The sequence below is a fragment of the Gastrolobium bilobum genome, unplaced genomic scaffold (genome assembly GCF_033153095.1).
Source record: "Gastrolobium bilobum isolate Gb01-03AN ecotype WA unplaced genomic scaffold, APGP_CSIRO_Gbil_v1 utg130193, whole genome shotgun sequence".
Classification (NCBI taxonomy): Eukaryota; Viridiplantae; Streptophyta; class Magnoliopsida; order Fabales; family Fabaceae; genus Gastrolobium; species Gastrolobium bilobum.
Genome location: NW_026899410.1, coordinates 1 through 12038, shown reverse-complemented (window position 1 = coordinate 12038; position 12038 = coordinate 1). Strand labels below are relative to the sequence as shown.

At 33.0% G+C, this 12038-nt stretch overlaps 1 protein-coding gene across 1 annotated transcript; it reads left to right on the top strand.

Annotated features, from left to right (window-relative positions):
- Positions 1 to 7: 7 nt before the first annotated feature.
- LOC133290378 (acetyl-coenzyme A carboxylase carboxyl transferase subunit beta, chloroplastic-like) lies at positions 8 to 490 on the top strand (the record flags this gene model as incomplete). The annotated part of the gene is made up of 1 exon (XM_061488448.1): positions 8 to 490. A coding segment is annotated over one exon (483 nt), but the record flags the coding sequence as incomplete, so codon positions are not given.
- Positions 491 to 12038: the final 11548 nt, after the last annotated feature.

Below are 12038 nucleotides of genomic sequence, written 5' to 3'. Positions count from 1 at the left end.
TAACATTTGTGGTAAGGGCAAAAATGGTAGTGAAAGCGAGAGTTCTAGTATAAAAAATCGCACAAACGACACAAATGATAGTGATTTCACTAGAAGAGAAAGTTCTAATGATCTCGATGAAAATCAAAAGTACAAGCATTTGTGGATAGAATGTGAAAATTGTTATGGATTAAATTATAAGAAATTGTTTCAATCCAAAATGAATATTTGTGAGCACTGTGGATATCATTTGAAAATGAACAGTTTAGATAGAATTGAACTTTCGATTGATCAGGGTACTTGGAATCCTATGTATGAAGACATGGTCTCTCTGGATCCCATTGAATTTCATTCAGAAGAAGAACCTTATAAAGATCGTATTGATTCTTATCAAAGAAAAACAGGATTAGCTGAGGCTGTTCAAACAGGTACAGGTCAACTAAACGGTATTCCTGTAGCAGTGGGGATTATGGATTTTCAATTTATGGGAGGTTCCGTAAAATACCAATGAGCTTTTACCTCTTATTCTAGTATGTGCGTGTGGATAGAATGGGGTAAAAGAGTAATTGAACAAACGTTAAATAAGGCAGTACCCGAAGGTTCACAAGCAGCAGAATTTTTATTCCAAAAAGGCTTATTTGATTCAATCGTACCGCGTAATACTTTAAAGTGGGTTCTGAGTGAGTTATTTCAGCTCCACGCTTTCTTTCCTTCGATTCAAAATAAAAAATCAAGCATAGACTAAAATTATTTTTTTTTTCAAAAATAAATTATGAGACAAAAAGCAAATTAGAACACACAGGAGAATAGTAAGACGATAATACTCGAAGAGTACTAAGAATAAAAAAACGGGTGTATTATCATACATATGCTTCTTGCAGAAATAGAAAGCGAAATCCATCCATTTATTTCATTCTACATTCCTTATATTATTGATTATTTGATTCTATTTATACTCTTGATTAAAGAGAGAGACACGTAGAGATAAAAGGTAGGAAGCTCAAGAGAGAAGAGTGGACGCAAAAAAATAAAAGCAAGCTCTCTTGTCAAATCACAACTTCCACATTAGGTGAAATGAGGACTGACAAAAGTAATTAATGGCTCTGATCTCTGATCAACAGAACAGTAGTATCTCTCTCCTATTCCCCAAAAAAACTTTAATCTCATACTACCATCCTTATAAACAAGAGAATACATCGATATCAGGAGCAAAGAAAAAAGCGAAAGACTATGCATGACACCAGAGATTATAAACTACAGAATAGGTGAATGAATGATACAGGGCTACACAGCACAGCTAGATAGTTTTAATATAATAATCAATGGAGTCATAGCAGCAGGGATTTTAACTACAATTGTTTAAAATTAAAAAAAAAATGATATACTATTTAATATGTTTATAATTTTAAAAAAATAATAATAATATTCTTCATCTTCAATCTTTATTAATAATTTGATAATATCACACTATCATTTTTGGAAAGAAAAAAGATTCAAAATTCCATAAGAAGCCAAGTTTTTGAGAAAGGTGAAAGAGAGAGACACGTATAGAAAGGTAGGAAGTGGAAAAGCTCAGGAGAGATGCAAGGAACCAAATAAAGCTCTCTTGTCAAATCACAAATTAGGTGCTCTGAGGATCTGACTCTGACTCTGATCTCTGATCAACAGAACAGTAGTCTAGCATCTCTCCTATTCCCCAAATAAAGTAACACAAACAGCGCAATTAAACTTCAATCTTATTAAGAAATTTTTCAAATTCATTTATGTATTTATTTTCTTCTCTTTAAATTAATCACACACTAAACTTAAACAACTATTAATTAACCTCCTCTTATATACATGCATGTTTTTAAAAGCAGAGGCAAAAAGTAATAATACTGAGTGAACCGAAACAGAGCTTCTAAGATTCATTCAGTTATATATAAGAAACTTAACACTACAAACAAAAGTAATAATACAGACAGATACAATGAATGAACCATCATAGAGCACAAACAAATATACATACATGACACGTACAGTATTAATAATGAGGATTTAAGAAAAAATAAAGGTATGGCATGGTATGGAGGGGAAGTTACCTTATCCTCAGCATTCAGCAGCAAGTAAAGGAAGATTATTGAGAAGAATCTCAACTCAAGAGGCTCAGTGTCGGGGGCCATCAAGAGGACTAGCTCAGAAATGCCTCTGTTCAGTGTCTTTTTTGAGCTGAGCTACAAATACAAAAAGAAATACATGTTTTATGGTCGCTGAAACAAAAAAAAAGAAAGAAAAAAAACGCAATAACACACTTAAAATAAATGGAAGAACCAATGAAATGAAATGAAAGCAGAGGCGAAAGAAAGTTCCTTTCCTGTGAGTTGAGCTGCTGCTTGTAGTTGGTAGCTTATCTTGTTGAACAAGATCTTCAACAGTATTGTTATTGTGAGTTGAGCTGAGCATCGGCCAAAGGTAACCACCATTTTTGTGATTTGATTGAAAGAAAGAAAGAAAACTTGAAGAAGAACATTCATTCAAGTCAGATTCAATGAATCGTTTGTTTAGAAGGAAGAGAAGATAACGAAAAGAAAAGGTAACCAACCATTTTTGTGATTTGATTGAAGGGTGAGAAGAGAAGAGAAGAGGGGGCTTAGGGTTTTTCTTTGGTGGAGAAGAGAGAGAGGGAGAAGAAAGAGAGGAATGAGTGAGTGTAATTAAATTAAATCCCGCCCAATTAAATTACATTTTTTACGTTTAAGCTAGATGCCAGTGAAAATTAAAATTAAACAATGAAAACATATATGTACGAGTAAACAAGAGAATACATCGATATCAGTAGCAAGGACTCTCTTTGGGGGAAAAGATACAAGGAATATAGACTACAGAATAGGTGAATGAATGATACAGTGCTACACAGCACAGCTAGATAGTTTTAATATAATAACACTATCATTTTTTGGAAACAAAAAAAGCTTCAAAATTCCCTAAGAAGCCAAGATTTTGAGAAAGTGAAAGAGAGACACGTAGAGAGAGAGAGAGAAAGGTAGGAGCTCAGGAGAGAAGCAAGGAAGCAAAAAAAAGAAGAAGTGCGCAATTAATAACCAATAAAGCTCTCTTGTCAAATCACAACATTAGGTGCTCTGAGGATCTGACTCTGATCTTCGATCAACAGAACAGTAGTCTAACATCTCTCCTATTCCCTAAATAAAGTAACACAAACAGCGCAATTAAACTTCAATCTTATTAAGAAATTTTTCAAATACATTTTTTTATTTATTTTCTTCTCTTTAAATTAATCACACACTAAACTTAAACAACTATTAAGCTCCTCTTATATACTTTTTAAAAGCAGAGGCAAAGTAATAATACTGAGTGAACTGAAACTGAGCTTCTAAGATTCATTCAGTTATAAAAAACTTATCACTACAAACAAAAGTAACAATACAGATACAATGAATAAACCATAGACTATAGAGCACAAACAAATACATGACATACAGTATTAATAATGAGGATTTAAGAAAAAATAAAGGTATGGTATGGTATGGTATCGGAAGTTACCTTATCCTCAGCAGCAAGTAAAGGAAGATTTTTGAGAAGAATCTCGACTCAAGAGGCTCAGAGTCGGGTGCCATCAAGAGGAGAAATGCCTCTGTTCAGTGTCTTTTTTAAGCTGAGCTACAAATACAAATAAAAATACATGTTTTATGGTCGCTGAAACAAAAAGAAAAAAGAAAAAAATGCAATAACACACTTAAAATAAATGGTAGAACCAACGAAATGAAATGAAATGAAATAAAAGCAGAGGCGAAAGAAAGTTCCTTTCCTGTGAGTTGAGGAGCTGCTTGTAGTTGGTAGCTTATCTTGTTGAACAAGATCTTCAACAGTATTGTTATTGTGATATGAGCTGAGCTTGATTGAAGAGAAGAGAAGAGAAGAGAAGGGGGCTAGGCTTAGGGTTTTTCTTTGGTGGAGAAGAGAGAGAGAGAGAGAGAGAGAGAGAGAGAGAGAGAGAGAGAGAATGAGTGAGTGTTATTAAATTAAATCCCGCCCAATTTTAGATGAAAAATCTTTGAAAATTGTAAATTGTAAATTTGTGATCTGAGATGAGACTGCATCTGCATGTTTCGGATTATGCATTGAGAGGTGAGAGAGACTAAGAGCAATGGTTGGTTATTTTGATCAGTTTTTTTTGGCCCAATCCAATCCAACTTTAATTAATTATAATAAAACTTTAAATTATAATATTTGCGCTGAAATCAAATTATTATAGATTACCTGCTAAAAAGCGCGCGCGTGGTCAAGTGTCCAAAGCACATTACATTGATTTGCATTGGAGAGGGCCACACTTGACTTGACAATCAGACACTACACTACACTGAGTAAAAGCAATGCAATGAATAGACTTGGGTCGGGTGTTATTTTCAGCAGCATCATCTTTGTTTTGTTTTGTTTTGGGCCCAATCCAATCCAAATATCCAATCCATCTTTGTTTTGTCACTTACATACATCGAGGAGGGAGGGATTTCTTAATTCTAAATAAATAAATGTTAATTAAAATGCTAAATAATATATCTGATTCTATATCCTATACTATACTACCGTAGAAGGAGAGGAGGGGGAATAAATTATTATTATTAACTACTCAATGAAAGAATTAAATTATAGAACAGTTTCGGATCTTAAAAAATTATTTAGAAAGTATCTCATAGACTTTCTTTTACATAGAGGGCCTATAAACTTATAGGCCGACCTATTTTATATTATTTATTTTAAATTAAATATATAAATTATTATTTTAATGGTTTTGAATAATAAAATTATATTATTTTAATTATTTTCTTTAATTCTTGAACGTCTTGTAGGCTTAAACAGGCTAACAAGTCTATGTCAAGACTTTTGTTTTTTAAATATACGTCATGCTAAATTTATAATTTGGGCGTGCACAAGCTAACGAATCTGGCCATGCCTAAAGTATTTTACATGTGTCTGACCTATTTAAGCTAAAGCCTATCTCTATCCAGCCTATTTACACCCCCCTACTTTTAACAATGGTTTTTCGTTGTTGATTAAATGTGAGTACTATAAACATGCTTTTAACGTTGGTTGGCCCGCCCCGCCCCGCCACCAACCCGCCAAAAACGGGACAGGGCGGGTTAACCCGCCATTAAATATGGGTTGACCAACCCGTCAATTAAAAAAATAAATAATTAAAATTTAAAAATAAATTATATTTTATTAATTTTTCTAATATTATTTTATTTTATTTCACACTTCTTTTAATTTTTCTCAATCTCAATCTTAAATGTATACTAATATTTGTCAAAACATTCTTTAGGAACTCATTCGTCTCCATATAAAGATAACATTTGTCATAAATAAAATTGTTATTCTTTATTTTTTTTAAGAAGTACTAATGTAAAAAAAAAATTGGATATCACAAAAGTTTAATGACAAATGAAATACTACTTAATTGTAAAATATATATATATATATATAACCCGACGGGTCAACCCGTTTTGACCCACTTCTAGGCGGGGCAGGTTGAAGTGGGTTGGTGGGTTGAAAATCTCAACCCAACTCGTCCCGTTTTGGCGGGTTGACCCGCCGGGCAGTGGCGGAGCCACGTTGTGGCCTACAGTTGCCTTGGCACTAGCTTATTTAGCCACGTTCATTTAGCTACATTTGAAAAGTAGCAAAAGTGCAGATGGCTGGCCACATGCGCCCTAGTAAGATGCTTCTCAGCCTTCATCAATTGAAGAATTTTTCTAGGTACAACCTCTGCAATCAAAAGAACATACAAATGTGTCAGACTTCATTAACAATAATGCCATGACATCTACTCCAGTGCACTACATATTAGGAAGAGTATTTGAGAAAGCATTCAAAATAATGTTGAACAAAAAAATACAGCAATTGGAAAAATACAGCAAACATATACTTTTGCAATACAAAAAAAAACCCAGAGTTTTCACAGGAATGGAAAAAGGCATCATTGTTCCATTTTTGGCAGCAAAATAGAGGAATACATGGGCAGTGGTTTTGTTTGTTATTTGGAAATGCACACTGGTATTAACAACGGAGAAGCCATTTTTTATTTTGGTGCAGATTCCAATATTATGACAGAAATTATATATCTAAGTGGGGCTGAGGCAGATGTTCGAAGAATTATGGTTGGATTCTGGGCAGTGTATGTGAAGACACTTGTGGAAATAAAGTTTGCAAAGAGAGGTGATGGAACTAGTTTTCACATTGTAATATTATTAGGATTTGATTGCTATTTCTACACAAAAATATAATAAAAGTATTGCTAAAATAAAGCAGAAACATCAATTGATTGTCCAATTGTAGCAATTAATAACAATTAAGATAACAACTACTTTGCATTGTAGAGAAAGAGTGAATAACTTACTGTCAACACCCAAGTCATTAACAGCGGCCACAAAACACCGACCGATGTAGCTCTTCGGTCCAAACAACCCGAGACTGCTTTTGGGTTGATTGGTCCTCTTGGTTAAGACCTTTCTCAAGTTCTACATGAACTTCATCCTCATCTTCTTCCATCTTCTCAGCTTTTTCATCATCTTTATCCTCATCTTCTTCCATCTTCTCAGCTTCATCCTCATCTTCATCTTCTTCCATCTTCTCAGCTTCATCCTCATTTTCATCCTCATCTTCTTTCATCTTCTCAGCTTTTTCATCATCTTCATCTTCTTCCATCTCCTCAGCTTCATCCTCATCATCTTCCATCTTTTCAGCTTTTTCATCATCTCAACATGATGAAAAACCAACATGTTATCATTTCAATCGAAACCAACATCTAAATATTGCAGAAAAAAAAAACGAAAGAAAGAAAGAAAGAACCATTAATATTTAAAAAATAAATAAAATGGAAAACCCACATATCTAAATATATCCAATGTTAGTTTTGTTAAATAAAAAAACAAACTCAACTAGACAAAATCAAAAAACAAAAAAACCAGTTAATAGTCCAGTAATTAGATGTCTGGGCAGACAGAAACAAAAGCACACAATCGAACATCCACTGTATTATCAAGAAAAAAAAGAAACGAAATCGAAAGAAAAGAAAAGCAAGAACATAATGGAAAAGCCACACCCTCAATATTGCCAGAATAATAAAGAAAAAGAAAGAAAGAAACATATATTTCATATGGTATTGACAAAAGACAAGCCACACCCTTAATCTCTATTTTCAAGAAAAAAAAAGGAAAGGAAAGAACACAGTCGAATATCAGCAAGAAACCCACATACTCAATCTTTTCAAGCAAGAAATATCAACATATAATCAAACATTTTCAAGAAAAAAAGAAAAGAAAAGAAAGGGCAGAAGTACCATACCTAGGTAATGACACCTTTGTAGGAGTGTTGCCAAACAATACAGGCTGGTTGGGTCATCATCTCCCATTGCATCCCATCTCCCATTGCATCCCATCTCCCATATTCATCCTCATCTTCTTCCATCATCTCAGCTTCATCCTCATCTTCATCCTTTTCCATCTTCTCATCTTCATCCTCATCTACTTGCATCCCATCTCCCATTGCATCCCATCTCCCATATTCATCCTCATCTTCTTCCATCATCTCAGCTTCATCCTCATCTTCATCCTCTTCCATCTTCTCAGCTTCATCCTCATCTTCATCCTCTTCTACTTGTATCCCATCTCCCATTGCATCCCATCTCCCATATTCATCCTCATCTTCTTCCATCATCTCAGCTTCATCCTCATCTTCATCCTCTTCCATCTTCTCAGCTTCATCCTCTTCTACTTGCATCCCATCTCCCATTGCATCCCATCTCCCATATTCATCCTCATCTTCTTCCATCATCTCAGCTTCATCCTCATCTTCATCCTCTTCCATCTTCTCAGTTTTTTCATCATATTCAACATGATGAAAAACCAACATGTTATCATTCCAATCGAAACCATAGATATTTAAAAAATAAATAAAATAGAAAACCCACATATCTAAATATATCCAATGTTAGTTTTGTTAAATAAAACACCAACTGAAAAAATTAACAAACTCAACTAGACAAAATCAAATTTACAAAATTAAAAAACAAAAAAACCAGTTAATAGTCCAGTAATATGATGTCTGGGCAGACAGAAACAAAAGCATACAATCGAACATCCACAGTTATCAAGAAAAAAAAGAAACGAAATCAAAAGAAAAGAAAAGCAAGAACATAATGGAAAAGCCACACCCTCAATATTGCCAGAATAATAAAGAAAAAGAAAGAAAGAAACATATATTTCATATGGTATTGACAAGCATCTGTTGACAAGCCACACCCTCAATCTTCTATTTTCAAGAAAAAAAAAGAAACATACTGTATTTTCAAGAAAAGAAAAAAGAAAAGAAAAAAGAAATCAAAAGAAAAGAAAAGCAAGAACATAATGGAAAAGCCACACCCTCAATATTGCCAGAATAATAAAGAAAAAGAAAAAAAGAAACATATATATTTCGTATGGTATTGACAAGCAACTGTTGACAAGCCACAACCTCAATCTTCTATTTTAAAGAAAAAAAAGTAACATACTGTATTTTCAAGAAAAGAAAAAAGAAAAGAAAAAAGAACACAGTCGAATATCAGCAAGAAATATAAGCAAGAATATGATGTCTGGGCAGACAGAAACAAAAGCATACAATCGAACATCCACAGTTATCAAGAAAAAAAAAGAAACGAAATCAAAAGAAAAGAAAAGCAAGAACATAATGGAAAAGCCACACCCTCAATATTGCCAGAATAATAAAGAAAAAGAAAGAAAGAAACATATATATTTCGTATGGTATTGACAAGCAACTGTTGACAAGCCACACCCTCAATCTTCTATTTTCAAGAAAAAAAAGAAACATACTGTATTTTCAAGAAAAGAAAAAAGAAAAGAAAAACGAAATCAAAAGAAAAGAAAAGCAAGAACATAATGGAAAAGCCACACCCTCAATATTGCCAGAATAATAAAGAAAAAGAAAGAAAGAAACATATATATTTCGTATGGTATTGACAAGCAACTGTTGACAAGCCACACCCTCAATCTTCTATTTTCAAGAAAAAAAAAGAAACATATTGTATTTTCAAGAAAAGAAAAAAGAAAAGAAAAAAGAACACAGTCGAATATCAGCAAGAAATATCAGCAAGAAACCCACATACTCAATCTTTTCAAGCAAGAAATATCAGCACATAATCAAACATTTTCAAGAAAAAAAAAAGAAAAGAGAAGAAAAGAAAGGGCAGAAGTAACATACCAGGTATTGACACCTTTGTAGGAGTGTTGCCAAACAATACAGGCTGGTTGGGTCATCATCTACTTGCATCCCATCTCCCATATTCACCAATTCCATTGTCTTGATAAAACAATCCAAGAACAAGAGAAAGAAACAAGCAAGAACAAGAGAAAGAAACTAGGAAACCCAAAGAAACCAAGAAAACTTTAAGAAGGAGTGAAAACAGAGAAAGAAACCCTAAGAAAACCTTAAGAAAACAGAGAAAGAAACCCTAAGAAAACCTTAAGAAGAGTGAAAAGAGAGAAAGAAAATTTTTAATTTATATTTTTTTGGCGGCAAAACTATGATGACCGTTGTATTCTCTTAACTCTTAACTCGTAAGTTATTTTCGTCCCTCTGAAGTTCTAATTTAGCTACTCTTAAAATTTATTATATTTACTAATTTATATTAGCTAATGTATATACATATTAAAAAATATATGTGTGGATGGACAGCTGAGAAATATATATTCTAATTTTAAGGAAATAAAATTCATTTTAATTATTAAAAATATGAGACATGATTGGGTTGAGAAAAAATTCATCACAATATATATATATATATATATATATATATATATATATATATATATATAATTCATTATAGTTTGACTAATTACTTTGATTAATTTAATAAAAAAACCCGCGATTCACACTAAAATAAATATAATCATAATAATATTTATTAAAAAATTGGCTTTACTAAATGCTAACATCTTTTAAACAAGAGTAACAGAAGAAAGCTTGAGAAGAAGCATTTACAAAGACCTTAATCTATATGACTTTAAAGAAACTTTGGTTATTGATACCACCATTTAGAAAAAAATTCAACAGACGCTTAAACGAGGATTAAAATGCAATGAACATTATTTACCCCCCCCCCCCCCCCCCAAAAAAAAAACAGAAATGCAAAGAAGATTGAGAGAAGACAATCTTAGAGTTCTATTGGTTGTGTCCCCACAATCACAACTTAATACATAATGAAGAAGAGGTACTTACTTACCAGAGAGGTGACTACTTCAGTTGTTTGATGAAATACTTCTGAGGGATCTACACCACAGAACACTGGCAGGACCTTGGTATATTTGGTTCTGCTCCGCTCCATTATTACCTCCTTAAAACATTTCCAGAGAAAATAGTGTTTACTATTTTCTCTGGAAATGTTTTGAGAAAACAATAACATAAACACTATTTTGAAACGCCTCATCATTATCATGTAAAAAAACACTAGTTGTTTGTTGGGTGCACATGCAAAGAAGAGAGTGGTTCTGATCTGTAATATAATGGGGTAGGTGGTGGCGGTTTCGGTGAACTGAAGACAATGGATCTATGGAAGTGAAATGAGAGTCCAAAGATAATGTAAAGTGAGAGAGAATGGACAGATCGCAGCAATAAGTTTTTGAGAAAGGTGAAAGAGAGAGACACGTAGAGATAGAAAGGTAGGAAGCGGAAAAGCTCAAGAGAGAAGAGTGGACGCAAAAAAATAAAAGCAAGCTCTCTTGTCAAATCACAACTTTCACATTAGGTGAAATGAGGACTGACAAAAGTAATTAATGGCTCTGATCTCTAATCAACAGAACAGTAGTATCTCTCTCCTATTCCCCAAATAAACTTTAATCTCATACTACCATCCTTATAAACAAGAGAATACATCGATATCAGGAGCAAGGGACTCTTTCTGTAGGGAAAAAGCGAAAGACTATGCATGACACCAGAGATTATAAACTACAGAATAGGTGAATGAATGATACAGGGCTACACAGCACAGCTAGATAGTTTTAATATAATAATCAATGGAGTCATAGCAGCAGGGATTTTAACTACAATTGTTTAAAATTAAAAAAAAATGATATACTATTTAATATGTTTAGAATTTAAAAAAAATAATAATAATATTCTTCATCTTCAATCTTTATTAATAATTTGATAATATCACACTATCATTTTTGGAAAGAAAAAAGATTCAAAATTCCATAAGAAGCCAAGTTTTTGAGAAAGGTGAAAGAGAGAGACACGTATAGAAAGGTAGGAAGTGGAAAAGCTCAGGAGAGATGCAAGGAACCAAATAAAGCTCTCTTGTCAAATCACAAATTAGGTGCTCTGAGGATCTGACTCTGACTCTGATCTCTGATCAACAGAACAGTAGTCTAGCATCTCTCCTATTCCCCAAATAAAGTAACACAAACAGCGCAATTAAACTTCAATCTTATTAAGAAATTTTTCAAATTCATTTATGTATTTATTTTCTTCTCTTTAAATTAATCACACACTAAACTTAAACAACTATTAATTAACCTCCTCTTATATACATGCATGTTTTTAAAAGCAGAGGCAAAAAGTAATAATACTGAGTGAACCGAAACAGAGCTTCTAAGATTCATTCAGTTATATATAAGAAACTTAACACTACAAACAAAAGTAATAATACAGACAGATACAATGAATGAACCATCATAGAGCACAAACAAATATACATACATGACACGTACAGTATTAATAATGAGGATTTAAGAAAAAATAAAGGTATGGCATGGTATGGAGGGGAAGTTACCTTATCCTCAGCATTCAGCAGCAAGTAAAGGAAGATTATTGAGAAGAATCTCAACTCAAGAGGCTCAGTGTCGGGGGCCATCAAGAGGACTAGCTCATAAATGCCTCTGTTCAGTGTCTTTTTTGAGCTGAGCTACAAATACAAAAAGAAATACATGTTTTATGGTCGCTGAAACAAAAAAAAAGAAAGAAAAAAAATGCAATAACACACTTAAAATAAATGGAAGAACCAATGAAATGAA